This window comes from Balearica regulorum, chromosome 14 (genome assembly GCF_011004875.1).
Source record: "Balearica regulorum gibbericeps isolate bBalReg1 chromosome 14, bBalReg1.pri, whole genome shotgun sequence".
Classification (NCBI taxonomy): Eukaryota; Metazoa; Chordata; class Aves; order Gruiformes; family Gruidae; genus Balearica; species Balearica regulorum.
Window position 1 is genome coordinate 9,194,818 of NC_046197.1, and position 20,220 is coordinate 9,215,037.

At 38.4% G+C, this 20,220-nt stretch overlaps 2 protein-coding genes across 5 annotated transcripts in view; both read left to right on the plus strand.

Annotated features, from left to right (window-relative positions):
* IL12B (interleukin 12B) overlaps positions 1 to 2,934 on the plus strand; it is a 168,491-nt gene extending 165,557 nt beyond the window's left edge. For 3 of the 4 annotated variants that reach the window (XM_075766273.1, XM_075766274.1, XM_075766272.1), the window contains 2 exons: positions 16 to 137; positions 1,262 to 2,934. In XM_075766273.1, coding sequence (XP_075622388.1) covers positions 16 to 137; positions 1,262 to 1,265 — 126 coding nt within the window. In that variant the 3' untranslated portion in view covers positions 1,266 to 2,934. Of the gene's footprint in view, positions 1 to 15; positions 142 to 1,261 lie in introns of those variants that run through there. The other variant, XM_010310315.2, reaches the window with a different exon arrangement.
* A 6,840-nt stretch (positions 2,935 to 9,774) lies between these two features.
* LOC104640184 (ovomucoid-like) lies at positions 9,775 to 14,447 on the plus strand. The gene is made up of 4 exons (XM_010308461.1): positions 9,775 to 9,838; positions 11,961 to 11,980; positions 13,767 to 13,894; positions 14,402 to 14,447. The coding sequence occupies exons 1-4, from the start codon at positions 9,775 to 9,777 to the stop codon at positions 14,445 to 14,447; spliced, it is 258 nt and encodes an 85-aa protein (XP_010306763.1).
* Positions 14,448 to 20,220: the final 5,773 nt, after the last annotated feature.

The following is a 20,220-nucleotide window of genomic DNA, read 5'->3' on the forward strand; positions in this document are numbered from 1 at the left end:
GTGCCCTGTTCATAGGTCTATGATGCTGATGAGCAGTCTATTCAGATTCCATCGACTGGGCCAAAAGACAAGATCTCTGTGCAGGCCAGGGATCGCTATTACAACTCATCCTGGAGTGAGTGGTCTTCACTTTGCAGGTAAGACTTAAAGACCTTCTACTGGAGTAACAGGGATGATTCCTTACCTAAGAGAGTAAGGAGTCTATGAACATCTGCTGCTGCTTAAATACTCATTTATTTCCCATTTCCTCATAGCCATTTTTGTCTCCTGAATGTTTTTTTCATAAACTATCTGTAAGAAAATAAGCATGTAAATGTATAGACCTGTCTAAATGATAATTCTCTTAAAAAATAATTGAGGAAACAATTAGAATCCATTTAAATGAAAGAGGAAACAATGTATGTAGGTTCATGAACATGGGTAGTGTTATACCTAACTATTCTTCAAGAAATACATGAGTATTTGGCCATTGCTAGTGTAACCGATGCTGATTTTTATAATTTCTGTTCATTGATAGCTTATGAATCAATGTTGAGCGTTGAAATACAGCAGACAATCCATATTCAGCCAAGTTTTACCAGTAAAATGAGAAAGGGAGTGAGAAAGAGAGCCGAGACATTTGCTATTTTAAAGAAAAGCTAGTAGTTCTCGGAATAGCTGTTTTCTTATTCTGTGAATTGACTGGCACTCTCAGGCAGCTCTAAATTAGTCTCAGCCTAGCTTTCCAGGTCAGAACATATTTTTAAATATGGAGACACCCTCTTGAGATCAACACCAAAAAGAATTATGCAGATTTTTTAATCTTATTCCTCTCCCCTTTTCTGTAATTTTGGGATGTTTTTTTCAGTAAGATGTAGATGCAAATCTCTTGGACCTCCGAGTTTCCTGAGTCACACTGTTGAAAAGTTGTAAACTTGTGGCCCTATTGAAACACTTGAAATGAGATCGCACATCTCTGTGGATCCAGTCTTCATTGGTACAGGGGCATTTATAGATACCAATGGGAACTGGAGGAAGTTTTCAAAAGGGCCGTAGCTGGACAGGTGCCTAACTCATCAGTTGAGGCTGAATCCCTAATTCAGACACAGGAACTTCTGAGCCTTGCATTATGTGGTCTTGCGTCCTCTACAGAAATTGAGTGGTGGCATTTCAGTAGATGGCTCAGACCAGCAAAGCTTTATTGAGAAATGGACTAAAAAAACCTAAGTCTGAGGAAAATAAAGATAATTCTTATGTAAATTTCCTTTCTCTTATTTTACAGATAACCAGTAAGAGATTCTAGGAGAATGGCACAATTCTCCTAAAGAAAGCAAAGAGCGAATTAGCACAAGAACATAAGCATAATTAGAAGAATTTGAGATTATAAAGAAGCCATAACATATGTTTTTCATAATAGATTAATATAGTCCTGATTTTGGCAGCGCTTTTAAATTCCCCAGATTTGAGTAACACCTGTGGCATACATCATGTTATATTAACATGTATAGTATCTTGATACATTACTGTCAGCTGTTATTAACTGGATAGTATCTTGATACATTGCTGTCAGCTATTATTGTAGGTTCTGTATATTATTGTATTGTGTTTATTATTTATTTATTTATTTATTTATTTACTTGATATGATGTGCAATGCCAGATAGTGGCAGTTGCTATTCAAACTGTTTCATGTGTTAATTTATTTGAAAAGTAACACTGAAATAACGGGTTTAGTATTCCATTATTTAATTGTTTAATTATTTGATTATTTAATTATTTATTTTTATTTATTTTGTTGAAATGTGTCAGCATAAAAAGCCTTGGCTGCATGAGGGAGCTATGTATCGTGTATCAAGACCATCCTCATCTTCCAATTTGATGGCAGATGCTTTAGTAAAAGAAGGAATTGCAAGTTCAGAGTCCTAGAAATGTTAGCTGCTGCATTTTGTCAGCTGTCTGGGCTTACATCATGTTGATGCCCAGCTGCTGAACACTGCAAATGGTCATTGCATGACAGATCAACCACTCTCAAGGCCTTACACCTCCAGTTGAACCCAAGCTGCAGTGGAAGCAATGGGAGTGCTGGCACAGAGGCAGCTTTGAGGTGCTGTGGTTGAAAGAGTCTTGTTGCTGCCTCTCATGAACATGAAAGGAAATGGGAGTCAGTAGCTGAATATAACACCTCCTAAACAAAACTCCTTTTCTTTCATGCTTGTGATCATCAGAGGTCCTTTATTCAGTGATCCATGTGTACCCAGTGCATCTCTTCCAGTGGAGTTTTCTGACAATAAAATTAAATCAGACCTGCTGTACCACAGGCAAAACCACAGGGCACAAGTAGTCAGGAATCTGCAACTGGAATCAAGTCATCTTAAATTATTTAGAAGTTTAACTGCAGTGTATCTGATATTTCAGAGAGCATTTGGTAACTGGTTTTATATGTGGATGTTAAGCATCTAATTAGACGTTTAGAATACAGATTTTTAGAGTTCATTTTGAAAGTATTTTCCTAGTACTGCAAGGTGTGCTAGGTGTCTTCACAGAACCTTAGGAAAAAACCCTCAAGTCCTAGTTCTGAACTGCTTACAGTGTAAGTCCCCAGGCCTGGAAAGAAGCAGAAGCATGTGTTGAAGCCTGTACATTTCTGTCAACCCACCTAAGTCCTGACTTTCAGGAGGGCGAAATACATTTAAATATCTTTGAGAATTGAGGCCTTAATCCCTGATACAGAATCACTGAAATTAAAGAAAGACTTCCATTGTGACCATGCTTCCTTTTTTTTCCAGTCTTAGAAATGGGTGGTAATTTAAGATATTTAAACATTGAAATGTGGGAAGTATCTGATATTTCAGAAAACTGTTGATAATCTAGCTATAGGTGCTGTTAGTATTTACTAATAGTAAATGTATGCATCTTATTTCTGCTATAAATGCAATTTACTGTGCTTGTTTTACAAAGGAGCTACTAATAAATACCTCTGAAAACAAGAAAATTCGGTTTATTTGTGATATTTTAAGAAGAATGGTTAATATCACTCTTCACTTTCCTACCAGAATGTTATACACTACTTCTGAGGTAATGTCTGTAGGGAGAAGTAATCTTACTGATTAATGCTACCAAATTTATGGCCTGTAAAAGTGTACAGGACAACACATAAAAGTGACGTCCATTAGTAGTCTCTTCTAAACCCTCTTCTGCAGGCTAACAAGTGATGGTTTCTTTCGCAGTCTAAGAGTACATTGAAGTTCACTGGCCTTTGCGGTCAGGAGGTTTGCAACTGAAACCAGGCTGACATATTTCTTGAGGTCTTTGAGGTTTCTCTCTAAAAGTGTTGGTACAGTGTTCAGAATTAGTAGGACCTTTCTGTTCTTCAGATATCTGGGTTGAAACCCTGGCACCACTGAAACCAATCATTGAAACCTCTCGTTAACTTTGATTCAGCCTAGTTTTCTCTCTCAGAAATACACTGGCTAAATTTACAAGTACCTTGACAAAGACTATATTGATCTATTACTTTCAGAGGAACATGCTTTTCTGTGCCATGATTCCATATGGTGAGTTAAACGTCCCTACAGGAAGCTTTTCTGGCATAGATCATGAGGTAATGAGGAGCCAGTAGTGAGGAAAGTCATTGTCTAGGATTCTTCAGAAAAATAACAAAGCACAGCTTGAAATTGCTCCTTTTTTTCTGCAGAAATCAAGTTAATTTTAAGATGGCTGCTCCCTAAGACATAAAGTTGGCTTCAATCCTTGATCATCCATTTCCTGGGTCTTATATGGATCCAGTGCCTCTGAATATCATATGCTTTAGAAATTGTCAGTCTCCCATCTCTGAGGAACTCTCTAGATTGTACAAAAAGGTGTTAATATCATAGCACAAATATTCACTAGGGTGGGTCCATACACTGCAGATCATTTCCTAACATACTTCGTCCAGTCAGGAAAATAATAGTTGATGTCTCAGTTAATCCTTGTACTTCTCTTTCTTAATTCCTCTGCTTGTTGCACTGCAAATAATCTGGAAACCTTCTTATAAATGTCACAATGCATAGACTCAATCAGGCTGCACAATGTACAAAATTACCCCCCGAAACCTCTTAGATTGTAAAATCAAAGCTTCTGAAACAACATAATGAGAGAATTAAGTTTATTCCTGAGGCCACTATGGTATGAGAGTCGTTAACCATATAGACACATATTAGGTCTTCAACTGGATCCATATCTTACTCGGTGACCCACCATTCTCTGGGAAGTGGCAGCTCCTCCAGCTTTCTATTCATACTCATCATTCAACATATGGCTTTAGGTTTTGCCTACCACACCTCCCTAAATCTGCACTGAACAGAGACTGACTAATTCCCTCCAGGGCTTTTTGTGGGTGCTCCTCATCTTAAAGAATGCTTTACAAATAGTTGGTGTACTTAATGAGACACTAATAGGTTGCAGTAGGTGCTTGCTATCCTCTAAGTGCTTCAGCCATTAGAACTGGGTAAGCAGGCACTTGCTAACAGCAAAGGGGGGGGGGGGGGGGAAGGCATATGTCTAATTAGGGGTTCTGTGAGAGAACACAGATTTCAGGTCCAAATGCTTCATATCCACCCCTCCTTCCATGTTGACCTTCATCTTCTCCTAATTCTTCATAAGTTTTAGCTTCTCTTTTACAAAAGTTGTATTATTTTTAATAGAGGCAAAACCAATCTATGTCCTCTAACCTTGTTCTGAGACATGAAAAAACCTAAGAAATGTTTCCTCAAATATTTCAGTCTGACTGACTTCAATGTGTCAGAACTTCAGAGTGCTAAACAAAGTGCCTGGAAATTACATCTTAAAATACAAAATAGAAGGCAATTTAAAGTAAGTCCTATTCAATGCTCGCTGTCCAATTCATTCAGTGCTAAGTGTTAATCTGTTAATGCCTGTTTTGCATATATCTGTGAAGAATCAAGTCATTCAGAAACATCAGTGGTATGACACTAAGTAACTCAAAGGATTCACAAGCTAGTTACACAATAGTAGGTATCACAGCATTGTAATTTATCTTAAAGAGATCAGAAGATACAAAGAAAAATAAGAAAGATCAGCTCCAGCCTTTGCAGAGAGTCATGGTGTTGGGTTTTTTGGCTTTCTAAAATAACATATGAAACCTTCAGCTGGGATCTGTCCCAGCTTGATACCTGCAATTTTAAAGAAAGGCTCCTTTGATCTTTTTTAAGGTGTGGAAAATGGGAAACTCACCTTCCTTCAGGCAAATACCCAAGTGTTTTGGCACTGTTTGATGCCTTAAGAAATACATCACTTGGTTCTCAAATCTTCCATTGAGCAAGACGTTAAAGCCTGATACATTAATTGCACATGGGTGGACAACCCTAACCACCCACATACAATAAAATTGAAGGAGTCTGTGTACCGAGTTGTGTATAAACATGCACTGGAATCACTGAGAGGTCTGAATTCCCACTCATGACCATATCAATATGTATGTTGGCTTGTACACTCTTCCCAGGTACACATGGTGTGTGAGAATATGTTTTTTAGCTATTCCATGTGCCATATTTTAAGCACTGTTGATGTCCTCAATGTGAAGCACTCCATCATACGAATGGAAACAAGCTACTGCGCATCAATGCTTTCTGGAATGCAGCCAGATAACATCCTCCCATGCAGAATAAAGCAGGCACTTAACTAATGATGTGCCACAGCAGCATATTTGGCATCACATTTGTGCTCCAAAAATAAAAGCAATATATCAATAATTGTAGCAAATGTTCTCACTTTCAGAAAAATATGGACTAATATTTTATCAGATGTAACAGGCCCATTAAAATGAATAAACATTTGTTCACCAAGTAATTAATTTTTCTTCTTCAAAATAACAACTAGAGAATAAGAAGTTGGGAAAAGACAAGATATCATGATAAAAGTAGAAAACTATCAGAGGCTCACAATTAACATGCATGTATTCAAACAGTAGTTCCCAGCTCAATGGAAACCAGTACAAGTTTGCTGATGAGGCCAAATTCCACTCATAATTTTTCAATCTAAACAGAGTATTTACTATAAATTTCAGAATTAGTTTTAGGTATGGTAAAGAGGCCTTACTTGTCAAACTCTGGGAAGCAGCTATTACAAAACAGATCTGAACACTTGTTTGCCAACAAACGACATTTTTTTCAAGTAGCTAAAATCAATCCAATGTGCTGCTTTATTGTCTGTGTCTGCTTTGTCAAATTGAGAGATGTTAACTCATAAGGACAAATATAATACACCACAAAGTCCCTAAGCAGCTGACTGCCAGCAACAGTTAATGTTCACCTATGAGAATGACATAATCAGTTCAGGTTGGAATGGACCACTGGAGGTCACCTGGTTCCCCACATCCCTGCCCCACCACCAGACCATGACCAGTTTAGAACAGATCCATTTTTTAATATCTCAAATAATCTTTCTGGGCAACCTGTTCCAATGCTTGACTACTGTCACTGTGAAATTTGTTTTCCTCACATCTCATTGGAATTCTCTTGCTGCAATTTGCACTATTCTCTTTCTTCCCTTTGCTGTGCACCTCCAAGAAGAGTCTGGCTCTTGTCTTCTCTGTACACCCCTATAAAGTAGCTGAAGACAACAACAAGACTTTGCTTGCTTTCTTCAAACTGAACAAACCACTTCTCTCAATCTTTCCTAGTATATGTATGTGCTTCACTCCTCTAAACATCCTGGTGGTCCTTTGCTGCATTTGATCCTGTATTTCAGTGTATTTCTTGTGCTGAGGAGCCCAGAGCTGTACACAGAACTCCAGATGGAGCCTCGTAAGTGCTGAACACAGGGAAAGAACAATGCTTTTGTCTTGAAACTACATTCTTACTAATACAGACCAGTATGCAGAGCTGGACTTGTTCACTGCAAGAGCAAAACATTGACTCATGTTCAACTTGTCCCCCAAGAGAAGAACCACTCTATTCTTCTCTCAATCTGTTGCTGAATGTTCTTGAAGACAGCACTCTGACCTAGACGAATCTTTGGTCTACCTGAGGATGACAGGTTGTCAGACCAGCTCCGTACAAAGACTACCAGGGCAAACAACAAGCCTCTGCAAGTCTTGAGAGAAGACATCTCAGATGAAGCATTTTTTCAGTCAAACAAAGACTATTTTCTCCAGTTGACTGATGTGAATCCTGCCTATTCTTAAAGCTAGGCATATAGATACAGATATAGTTCAGCACCATTTTAAACTGGTGTTGCAAAAAAATGCTCTGTGACATTGCTTTTTACCAAATTTCGAGATTTTGCATATGAGTATTACCTCACAGCAGAAAGTTAAATACACTGTTGCTTTCTGTGTATGGCATTTATCTTTTCAAAGCTTCAGGATAGCTTTGATATTTCAAAATGCAAAAATCTCCAGAATGTCAGCTGACCCCCTGCTGTGCCCCGCTTGTAATGAGCTGCTATTTGCACACCCTACAATATGTCACAACTTCTCATCAGAACTGTATCCCTCCTATCTGAGTGGTCTGGGCAAGCCCTACAAAGCTTGAGGTCCACTGGTCAGAAAATGAATCTTAATTTGATTCAAAAGCCCTAATCAAAACACCAAAACACCATTACCAGAATGGGGCATACAATAAGCATCAGGAATTCTTTCAATAGAAAGATAATTTTCAAATGCTAAGAAAAATCTGATCTGAAATCTGACTCCCTCATTAGCCCCCTCCCACCTCCAAAAGTCCTCTCTTCCTTTCCACGCTAGTCCTCAGAAAATCTTCCTACATCAACTCAGAAGACTGCAAACAGATGTTTATATTCTTCCACTAGAGGGATAGGACGGATACTGAGGTTGCATCAGACAGTACACTCTGTAGTACCATATTAGGCAAGGGAGTGTAACCAAAGTGGCAAATTTCCTCATTCCTGTGCCAAGGAACCTGCATGTTCTGTCAAGCTGCAGTTTTATAGTTTCAAGATATCCTCAAGAGTCTCGTTTCCTCAAAACTACTCAGACTAGGAGTACCTTCTGACTTGTTTTGGGTTTTGCTCTTATTGCCTAATGTTCATAATTGTCCATCAACCAAGGAACATGTCCTGAATGTTCTCCATGAGTTTATACATGTTCTATGCCAGGCTCTTCAGAAAAGTTTTGGGCTATTCAGAACAAAAATTTCACTGGCATCCCAAAGCAGCAGAACCCAGATCAACCTCAATTTAAATCACAGCCTGTCTTTTGTGATCTCCACCTCACAGGAGTATGCACAGATATTGAAGTTAAGCACAAAGAAAAAATTAAAATTATATCACCGAAGTAAGGGCATTTAAAAAAAAAAATCGACAGACCTCAGACCAGATCTTTACCTACCCCAGAGCTGGAATACGATGGCATCTATTTTTTTTTTGTCCCATTAAGCAATGAGAAATTAACCATTTCTTCATTACCTACATTCTTTAAAGACAAGATGATCTGTACCCCTCTTGAATTCCACATGAGTTAGTGGGGCCCAAGGTCTGCTTGATGTATTACAACTTTTCTGTAAGAACTTTCAGTCCCTCTGTCTTAGTGAAATTAGCATATATGACCCTAATTCCTGCATGGGGAAAATCCCCCAGGCTATTTTCCAATGTAGGGAAGGTGATCACTGAAATACAGTGAGTTGTAAAGGCGCACAGGGATCTTTCCTATTGAAACAATTTGCACATCTACATTGCAAATCACTAAAGAGAAGGCAAAACTCCATGTTACTTTGAACTTTATGAAAATTAAGACTCAGATCTGAGTTTCCCATTGTGACTCTATCTCTGGTCACAATATCTGGCTTATAAAAGCCAGAAAATCATGCCTATTTATTAAGTCACTAACACACCAGTATGTTGGATTTCTTTAAAGAATCCCACATAAAATGACACCTATTGTGCTAGAAATAGCAACAAAGGAGAAGATGGGCAGGCAAGGGGATCTTCTCCATATCTCCACGACAGCAAACTAGGCAGTAACTCAGCAGGATGCACAATGTCTGTGAACTCATCACTACTCTCTGCTAGGTAGTGCAATGCGGTATCTTTGCTCCTTCTGTCACAAAGCATTGTTTCTGATCTCTAAGCTGGTGGAAATTTAAAGGCAGAAGAACACTGAAAGAGGTGGGAATCTTCTGGGCTGTGTGCAAAGGTGAGTGTATTCATGTGAAACATAGACTTTTCCAAGCAGCAGCTACTCCCACAGAGCAGTCTGAAAGGGCTCAGCGCAGGGCCTTACTAACCAGCATTGCCTCTATCCACAGCTAGTGACAAGGGTCTCCAAAATTTCAAGAGAATAGGAGTTAAGCATTTCAGGTCTACCAGTATGAATCTTTCAGAATGTACCTTGCAAGAATTACTCTTTTTCCCTGGGAATTATGTTCAGCTTTTGAGGGTCACTATACAGATACAATAACAGAACAGCAATAAGTAACCACCTTACTGAGTCACTCCTTGAACTCGCTAATGGAGAAGGAACAGTTAATTAGGCAAGGGGATTAGCCAAAGTACAATACATCTCCTTTATCAACACAATCCATGCTGTGACGCTCATCTTTGCCCTGTACTTGTGACCTTCATGTTCTACAGAAGACGTTCTTATTGACACTACCCATGGGCAACACCTTCTTCTAATTACCTTCTCTACAAGGGGGATTTCATCATCAGGGTTCTTGCTCTTTGTGTGTGCATATATATATATATATATGCTCTCATAGATACACAAACACACATTTAAGCTAAGTGTGCTGGAATACTTAGAGCACAGATTGGCTGTGAAGCAGGTCAAGAACCCATGTCTGCCATGAAGATAACAGGCGCCTTTGTGCTCCTCACCCTGGTGGTTCTTTGCTTGGCAAGTGAGTAACCTTTTTTACTTCCCGATATATTAAAGTTCTAATGTTCAAACACTGGAAGCTTCTCAGTCTACTGGGATAGTAAGCAACGGTTGCTGGACTTGGGTGGCAGAAAGCAAGTGAAATTTTATGCTTGTGTACTATTTAGCAAGCAATATTGTACCAGCGGCACCCTGAGTAGATGAAACTACTCCTTGATCATGGTGTGAATCAGAGCTGCATTCTGCATTGTAACTAAAAAGTGAACTGTAAAGCCTCAGAACTAAAGCAGGTTTTTACCTACTTATTTTTTTCTTCCATCTGAGCAGGGAGCTTGGAGCTGATCAGGTCCTTCTCCTGCCAAACTGAGCAAGCAGGAGACAGTTGATTATGCACGGGCCACATAATATGGCTGTGAACAACCTCTTCATAATGTTAATTTGCCAGGCTGGAAAGAGCTCTGAGGTACAGGTTGCTCTGTGGTAAAACAAGGAGCTGGGAGGAATTTCTTGAGCCTTCACTTGGTAATTTATTTTTTTTTTATACTTGGAATAAAGAAAAAGATATAGAAAAATAAGTATATTTAGAATAACTGAAAGAGGAGAGCCCAAATCTTCTCTGCTAGTAGTATAGCAGTTCAATAGCATTATTCAAGCAAAACAACAAAAATGTTAAAACAAAAGCAAAATTATGAAATAAAATATTTTTCCATTTTGAATAGCTATGAAAATTTTGCTTTGATAATTGTCTCAAAATCAAAATTCTTATGAAAAATGTCAATTTCAATGAAATGGCATGCTGTTGGTGGAACCTGTTCTTTCAAACAGTGTTTCATTAAATACAGAAAAATAAACAAATCCTGCTTTCATAAGAATTCCAGCAAATCCTTTCCTTGAACTTTCTAGTTTGTCTTGTCTGCATGAAAACTTTACGGATCAATACTTTGTGAGCCACATCTTTTTTGCATTCACTCCCAGATATATAGTGGATACTAAAAGGTTACCAGAGAAAAAAAATAACATCTTAATGTTTTTGTGCAAGTGAGTTAAATCTGATCCAGTTCCAGAATAATGACAAATCAGTCAAATTGCTAGTGACATAGACTGAAACTTGACATGGAGCATTATTTATGCTATTTTTTTTTTACCTTGGACAACTAACTTTGATGAGAAGATGTAAGCAGGTCCATGAAAGTTTCAGTGGAAAGCTGAATGGCTTTGAAGATCAAAAAAGCTACATTTGGTCAGATAGACAAGTGCTAGAGCTGTATTGCCTTTTAAGTCATAATGCATTTTCTTCCTGCTGCTTCTGCACAGAAGCCTCTGCCTGATAACTTTTATCCCTTGGAAGCCACAGAATGACGACTACAGGACAGGAGAAGAACAAAATACATTCCTAAAGAAAGTAACAAATGTGTCACCACAATGGAGACATGCCAATGTTACTTGATTACTTTCTGGGAGGCGTAATTATCATTGTTTTGAAGGAGCTTTTTGAAGCCCCACCTGAGAACAGGGCTCCATTATATTAGATGCCATGTGTATACAAAATAGGAGCCAATCCTTCTGCCAAATAGTTTAGAATCCATACTGACCAGAGAGGGAAAACACTTTTAAAAGTGACATTATGATCCAAATTGCATTATCATGGTTATATATATTTAGTATTATAGTTTAATGAAGATATTATCCTCATTATTGACAGAAAACCAAAATATAAAAGATCCATGTGATTTGCTTACAGCCACACACATTTTTTTTTTACACTTGGGAATTAAAACCCAGTCATGCTCAACAACTGGTTCCTCCTAAACAGACTAGCCATTGAACATAATATTGACTCCTAGATCTTCAATCTTTCTCTGTTGAAGAGGGGAACAATAGCCTCCATTCCCTCCAACAACAAAGGTGTTCTAGTTGCTGACACAGATTTCTAGGGTAAACAACACAATAAGGTTCACTTGTTTAATAGCTCCTGACACCTGTATCTTATCAAATACTGAAAACCTATGTCAGTATTTACTTGCAAGGAGGTAAGAGATTTGGTGTTGCTGGAAGGGTTGGTACTAATGAAACCATTCTGGTTGCAAACTAAATGTTCAACAGTGGTTTTTATTTTATCTTCTGTGATTCTGTTTGTATTGTAGATGCTGCTAAAGAGAATGAGGTAAGTAATTTTCTCCTTTATTTCTTGATAAAAATATATAGCTTGTAACAACATGAGGTCAAAACTCCCCATATTAAACATTAAATAAATGGTCCTGAAGTAGTGAGATGTCAGACAGAAATCCCTAAGCTTGAGATATGTAGTTTCCATACAGTTGCTTGGACAACTTCCAGATGTTTTTACATGTAATACAGTCTGGGCAAGAAATTGGGCAAGGCCAAATTTTAAGTCAGAGAAATCAATATTTTTTTAATATTTATCTGGTGATGACACTATAAGGCTTTCTTGGTGACTTTCAGATCCTTGTCTCACAAGTTGGTGGTTGATCAGTTTTAAAATGATAAGTTACAAGCTACAGAGATTCCCTTCCGTACTACTGCCTCCGCTGGGCTACATTGTGGAAATCTGCTGCTGTGTCAGATCTCTGACCTGCCTTAGCAGCTGGGGCTAGGTGTGCTGCCTCCTGCTTTCTAGCCACAGAGTTTGAAATGTGTGAGCAGCCAGGGCTTTGGAGGAAAGGGAAAGGACCAAATGAAGGAAAAATCTAGGTAAACTAACATCCCATATGTTTGGTTGTTGTTTTTTTTTAATGAGACATGGGATTTAAGTCCATAATGCCCAAAAGAGTGATTGGCTAATGACTCTCTTTGCCAGTGGAGACTTCTCAGTCTGTGCTGCAGCCGTTGCACAGGGGCTGGGCTGCTGAAGAGCTGGCCACACACAGCTCCTCACTTCACCCACCTGTAGACCCTGGACAATGACTAGCATAAAAACAATCATATAATCTGTAATAAGTTCCAGGGTTTGGCTAAGTAATACTCCCGTCCCTCACTAAGAGTTGGAATGAAGGGGAAAAAAATCGGGTTGTAATGATAGAAGATTGGGTTCTGTTTTAAATATATACATTTGTAATACATACTTTGACTAGATTGTCAGAAAGGCTTTGGCTTTTTTCTCTAAAGACTAATATGCTTCAAATTGTCACTAGACCAGCAGCAAAAAAAGCTGAACCAATTTTAGTTAGAACAGCACCTGTAAGGACAGGTGATTTCCTAGGCAAGCAAACCGTAGGCTTTTGAGGATAACCAACAGCACATTAAATAGAATATGTGTGCTGCAAAAGGAACTCCTTGCTTGTCAAATACCAGGAATGGCATTCACTTGACAGGACAAGATCGAGCTCAAAAACCAGGAGAGGAGCACTTTCAATCATTTCTTTTACTAGTTTCTACTCCCATTTGCATATATAAGGATGTAATGAATACAGTCCCACAATCAGATGAGGGTCTTTCAACAATTTCTTTTCATGCTAATACTTAAATAGGACTTTACTTAATTCTGCCCAGGCAGATCCTTTCATCAGTGGAAAAAGCATCAAGACCTGATACTTGTGCAATAGACAGAAACCCTTCACATTCTTGAAAACTAATCTCACCTGAATTTACTGACAATTGCAATCAGGTAGAAAAAAATACTAAGCCTCAGCTTTTCTGTAGATGGACAAGGGGCTGTATTTTTTCCAGTGACTGTATTCTTAGACAGACAGACAGAGAAGTCCCTGAAGGTACTCAGTACCTGACGTGGGTAGCATCACACACATCTCTTAGAGGAATGTTTCTTTTTTGAGGCTTAGACTCAGCTAATATAGATGGTGGAGCCCTATTGACTGTGCTGCTCTAGAGCAACTGACAAGCTTGTCCAAAAATGTCATATATTCATTATTTCTGTAGGTGAATGGAGAATGTGAGAAAGATGGATTCAAAGAAAAACGATAATGTATTTGCAGGTAGACTGCAGTGAATACAAGAGGTTAGAGAGAGGAAGACCTATTTACTGCGAAAGACTCTATCAACCTTTTTGCGGCTCTGATGGGAAAACATATAACAACAAATGTTCCTTCTGCAAAGCAGTCCTGTAAGTACAAACTGAATAAGCCAAAAATCTGAGATTAGCTGAGTTATCTAGTATTTCCATTCCACCTCAGCGCTATCATTTTTTTCAGGGTTACTATTCCTCTGCTTCTTTGCTTAATCTTTAAAGACTAATGGCTTCTCCCACCAATAAGGTCCAATTGAGCTAAACAAATGACCTTGATGTTTGTGTGAGCAACTTCGTATTCTAGCAGAAACTGTAGAAGTCAGACAGTAAAGAGCAGTCCAGTGAGTAACACAGGGCTAACAAGGTACCTGGACCCAAACAGGTCATATAAGAATTCAAAAGTGGTACTGGAAATATCTTGCTTTTTATGGATAAAATACATAGTTTTTAAAAGAAAATTGTTTATAGATCAGTGCCTTCTTGTCTGCTACAGATGTTTAAAGTGTCTGTTAGTAAGTTGTTGGGTGGGGGCTTCAGAGATATTTTAGTTCATAATGTTAAGCGTACTGTCTGTGATGTTTATGTCCTCCCTTTCCTTTGCAGGAGAAGTAGAGGTGCCTTACATATGAAGCAAGCAGGGGTATGCTGAATGAATTCTGTGTGACAAAGAGTGCTGAGAACAGCTTCACACTGCCTTATCACAATCTCTTAATTTAATGTCATTCATCCTGCCTGTTCTGATGATGGTGAACAAAGCACAAAATAGGCTTTTCAGTTGTGCTCTGTCATTTGCTGCTTCTCTCTGCTCTGGAGTGTTGGGATTGACACTTCTCCCTGCAAAGCAGTTCCTCGGGATTCTCAGGAGCATTCCTGTTTCTGTAACACATTGGTTTTCACATGAGCCCTTTATTATATATTTATCTCCACAGTTACAGTTCAAATCTTCTGACAATGCCACTTGATTTTAGTAGACACAAGTCAGTACAGGCATTGCCTCTGCTTTCCTTGTTGGTGTTTTCTTTCATTTACCCAGAAACTTTTGCAATATTTCTTTTCAAAGGCTTCAGCTTTTCCATGCAGTGCTTTGAGTCTTCCAGTTTTGTAGCTAAATTTTAAATGCTCATTTTTCCTCTAACTTTGTAGAATTCTGATTCATGTATGTCGTTTAGCTATTTAGTTTGCATGTTTATTAAAATAAACATTGACTTTTTTTTCAAGGTGACCTTTCTAGAGAATAAGTTTATTGCATCCATTATTCACAAAAGAGATATTTCCCAAGTTACAAAAAAAAATCATAAAGCAGGAGCTAGGGCCAGAGGTAAAAAACCCAAAGCCTGGAATGTAAAAGTTGTAACACTGATAATACACACTAGATGGCCTCATGTTACTGGAATTCATTCCACAATCTGGCTCTTTTTTCCTTCAAATGAATCAAATCTGGTAAACTGTAAGATTGTATAGCAATGTCTCTGTCAAATCCTGCCATTTAAGTGTGATCATTAATGATTCTGTTCACTTCTGATAAATTGGCAGCTTTCAAACCTGAAGAAATTTCTGTTCTGCTCTTACATCCTTATCTTCATTATTAAGCAGGTTTATGTCTTTTACACTTGAATAGTCAGTCAAGGGAATACATTTTCCCAGAATTAAGACTTATGAATGACTGACATTACTGGGCTTACATATGAAGAATATTTTCAAACTGGAATGTGGGTATCACTTCTGATAATTTCTGTCTGGTACTCTAGTTGGGCTGGAGTAAGACTTGTACTCTGAAAGAATGGAAAATGAGGAAAGAAGCTCATGTACTTGCCTTTGAAGGCAAAACACAAAAAAGCCTAGCCAACTGCTGGCTGAACATTGCTATAGCATCTGGCAGACTGCATTCTGTAATGGAAGGACCAAGAGTATTTGTTGGTCTATGGTATTAACGTGGTTAAATAATATTTCTGGCAGAGCTGAGAACATCACCCACACTCCCTGTATAGCAGAGGCTGTTGGACTTTATTAACTGATTGGACTGATTAACAACCAAAAAGAGAGTCTTTCACAGGCTACTTCTTTACCAAGGAATTAAATGGTGTTAGGACACAGCTGTGAGTACTGGAACTCCATCATCTTTACCTTGAAACTGTTAGCATAGCCCTGGCATGATTCTGTCTTGGATCAAAATTCTTTCCAACACTTCTCAAGCACATCTTGGGAGGGTAGGGACCATTCCCAAATAAGAAACTAGATGAAGGCACCCTGTTTTGGAAGCTAGAATAATTTCACAGCAGAGATGTGACTAGTCTCAACTAGCTGGCTTCTGGATGACAGAGGCTCTGTTTGATTTGCTAATATACACTGATGTAACCCTAGTGTCTAGTTTGATTTATAACGTGAACTGGCTAAACTATTTTTACGCTAATTGCCTATTACACTCAGTATATCTGGAAGAATGATAAAGATGAAAGGAAAAAATTAAGGATTAATGAAATGCTAGATTAAGTATGTAAATGGAGTGCTATTTTCCAACCAAGCAAACACTATAAAAAGTAAATTCTCTGCATTTCTATATCAAATAATACTAAATAATGAGTGTATTTAACAAGGGCTTTTTTTTTCCTGACTGTACAGTTCCTTAATGCATTGCATTTCTAGGCAAAATAGCAGTAGCTACTAAATATTACGTAAATCTTGGCCAGATGGATTTCTTACCAGTATTATATGCTGTTCCTGGTCACTGGTGTGTCCCATGAAACCACAGGTAGCAGAACAGGAGCCTAAGGACTGTTTTGGGGATGCAGTGGGGATTATTCCCCATTGTGGGAGGCTTCAGAGCCCTTTCTATGGGACAGTGGTATTCCTAGTACACTAAAAGCCAACTCAACACTCTTGATCATTCAAAGGCCACTGAAACTGATAGGAGGCTACCTGCAACTTTGGCTTTAACTCCCATCTTTCAGAAAGGAGAAAATGGGCATGCTGTTTTCTAGGTGAGAGAAAACCTAGAAATAGGTCTGCAGAAGATACTCATTTTGATGTTCTATTGAGGTTATCAGTTTAGAATAACAGTATTAGCCAAGTGCCAGGATAAAATTGGAAACTTAAACATTGAGACTAATGAAGACGGATGAAGAGTTTCTGCAGAGCCCCATAACTGAAGTCGGGATTCATTAGTATCTTCATGTGTCGAAGGACTGAGTGATGCTTTCAATGCCAGATCACACAAATATGTGAGGAACATAAAGCTTCTCAAGCAAGGAGTGTAGTTACTGTCTTCATGGTACCTCCCAGACTGTTTCTGCTTGGTGTATTTTTCTCAATAAACTCAGACCCTATGTGTGCAGAGAAGTGGTAGCGGTGCTCATCTTCAGGAAATCTTCTGTTTCATGTTCTTAATGAAACAGAAAAAGTACAGTTAATTAAGAGCAAGCTATAGTTCCCTACAATGCTAACTTATTGATGTTATTCCAGAAAAGCTGGCAGAACAAATCACATTTACATTCTTCATCTTTGCACTTTGTTAACAAAGGTTTAGTTAATAAAGGCCATTTCCATGAAACTAAATGTTCATTTCATAGTTCAAAAAGAGACCCTCAACAGAAAGTAATCAGGTTTCTAACACGTATATTTCTTTACGTAATTCATCCACCACTAATATTTTCTGATCGTGGGAAGTTTATATTGCTATGAACTATGTTCTGATGAATATGTTTAAAATAATTTTTTCATGAGACTGTCCCAACTGCTGAAGCAAGTTATCAGAATGACACATTTTCAAATGTAATTTACACTCATGGTTGCTTTGGAAAGCAGACCTTCCTTCTATATTAGTGAAGAATGGATGCAACAAATGACAGATGTTTTAATGTGATACAGGAATCTACCAAATGGAGGTCAACGTGTATAGACTAGAGTTCAACATCCCATAAGATCTCTGGAATTGTGTTCATCTCCTCCTCTCCATTAGCCCCCACCTTGACACCTAAAAGAGAAAGGGAAGACAGAAGGTAGATAGATGATACTAGAGATGAATATATCAAATGCTGAGAAGCAATGGAATTCAAGTCAGGATTATTTTTTATGGAAGGTAAAATACACTATCACAACAAGGGAAGCTAATAGTGAAATGTTACAGACACTACAAATCTGAGGAAAAATGAGAGCAAACTTTCAGGATAAAAAAGCTCAAGGAAGATTTTAAACCCGGAGAGCACCTGTCTGTTCCTTCTCCTCATTATCTCCTCAGGCTTACTTTAGTGCATAAACCAGAGCAACATAACCTTTGCCAATTCCTAAGCATGCATCTGTTAGCTGAAAAAAATCTGTAATGAAACGCACATTGACCATACTGTCTTTTTTCTTTTCCCATGATTGCTTGGTGGAGAAGACTCCATGTGGTCAACTAAGCCATGTACTCAAGAGTCCTGCTGCCTGACACTCATAAAGGGTTAGGTGCAGATGGCATCTTTTTATCTTCTCTGTGAAATTAAGAGGTGGGAAATCCTTGTAATTCTAACACAAACAAAGTCACATGGACTTTTTTAGTGGTTTATATGGTTATCTTCCCACTCTCTCTCAACCCAGCATGAACTTCTGTGAATAAATGATTGCGAACACTAGAATGGTTCACATATGTAATGTAAATACTGATGTAAACTGACATTAGGGTTTTTTTCCATTTTTCTCTGGCCAAAAATAGGGACGTTACATACCATTGAAATATTGGCTAAAAAATCTTTGAGAGTCTAGTGAAGTTGCCGTATCTTGAAGTTGCAGGTAAGACATCTGACTAGAAAAGCATTGCAAAATCCTCCCTTGGGTCACCAGACTATTCAGGTACTTTCTTCTTTAGCTAGACTGCTCACATTAGTACCTCCAGCATTAATTAGATATGTTGCTCGTAAAGAGATAAGTTTTAAATCTGTACTAAGGTAATAAGAAACTGTTGGTTAGAGTCACAAGTGCTCTCTGGCAAAGAACAGTAAGACTTAAGGGCTGTGTGCATGAGCTGGTGAAAGAGGCTAGTCAGATGGCTCTGACCATTATCTTTTGGATTAGGACATGTATAAAGCATGAGGATATAGGCTGGTACTGCAACTAAAGATAAATCAGTGGCAGCAAAAACTATGCCAGTATAAAATGTTACTGCTCATCAGCTAGAGTTGTTTCCTGTTAAAAGAGAAGCTGAGAAAGGTAAGGAACCTAATTCTCTTTGTATTCAATGAGAGGAATTGATGGAGGATGTTGGCAGAAAATTCTTCTGTCTGTCCTAGGACACAGACTAAAGCCACCACTATCATGAATTCTGCTTATCTGGAAACCAGGTCCCAGTAATTAGGCAGTAGGAATGCAAATGAACAAGGTAACATTGTAAAAGTTTCTCACAGCTCAAAGGTTTGTGGCTCTAAACAGTCAACCTGAAAAGATTCTCACAACAGGTCATCTTGCCCTAAATGTGTCTTGACTGAGAAAGATCAAAATGAGAAAACAAAGATCAAATTGAGAAAACAAAGCCAAACTCTGATGTTTCACCATGATGTCAGAAAATCCAGCAGACAATTTGGGGACATTTCCTGCCTTCTAGCTTGGCTTGTTATAGCCTAAGTGGATATTCACTCCATCTGCTTTAGTATATTGAGATATTTAACTGACTGTGTTTGTGCACCAAACCTAAGGTACGAAGTTTCCCTTGCAGCCAAAGCACATCCACAAGAGTGATTCAGAGCCCTGTAAGTTAGAGGTCTACAATAGTCCACCACAGACCTCTGCATCTACCATAGACCCCTGGGACTCTAATTTGTTTTTGATATTTCTGGCATGAAACAGTAGACAAGAGCAGCTGGAGAGCAATACTCTCTAACATGGAATGCTTGTGCTTTTTATCAGCTCCTGCTAGCATCATGTGCTGGCCCATAGCTGCAGATAACGCTGAGAAGCATACCAGCTTTTGCCACATACCAGATCAAAGAATATGATTTGCAAATTGCTGTAAATGACATCTGACGAAAATGCTGAAGCAGCCGGACAATCTGGACAGTCAAGTTTGTGGGATGGAGCAATGACATAGCAATATGGGGAAGGAAAAATGTATGTAGCTTGAGTGAGCTGATGAAACATGCTCAGAATCTGTTTGCTAGAAAATAAAATAGAGGTAGCCAGATATTGGCATTGAATGGAAAAATAGAACAGATCTCCTTGCACTCACCAAGGATTAGAGTTTTCAAAACTTTGCACTGAAAAGGTAGTCATATATCGTTGATGTATCGACTTGTATGTGGAGGAGAAGGAAGGGCTTTCACAGTAAGGTCTTACGACATTTCCTTTTTCACTTCTATGACAAGAGGTAATGAAATACAGGCCTGAAAATCGGGTGGGTTGGATTGCAGAAAAAGAAAACGCCAGTGCTATAATAAAGCTACTTCACTTGTCCATAA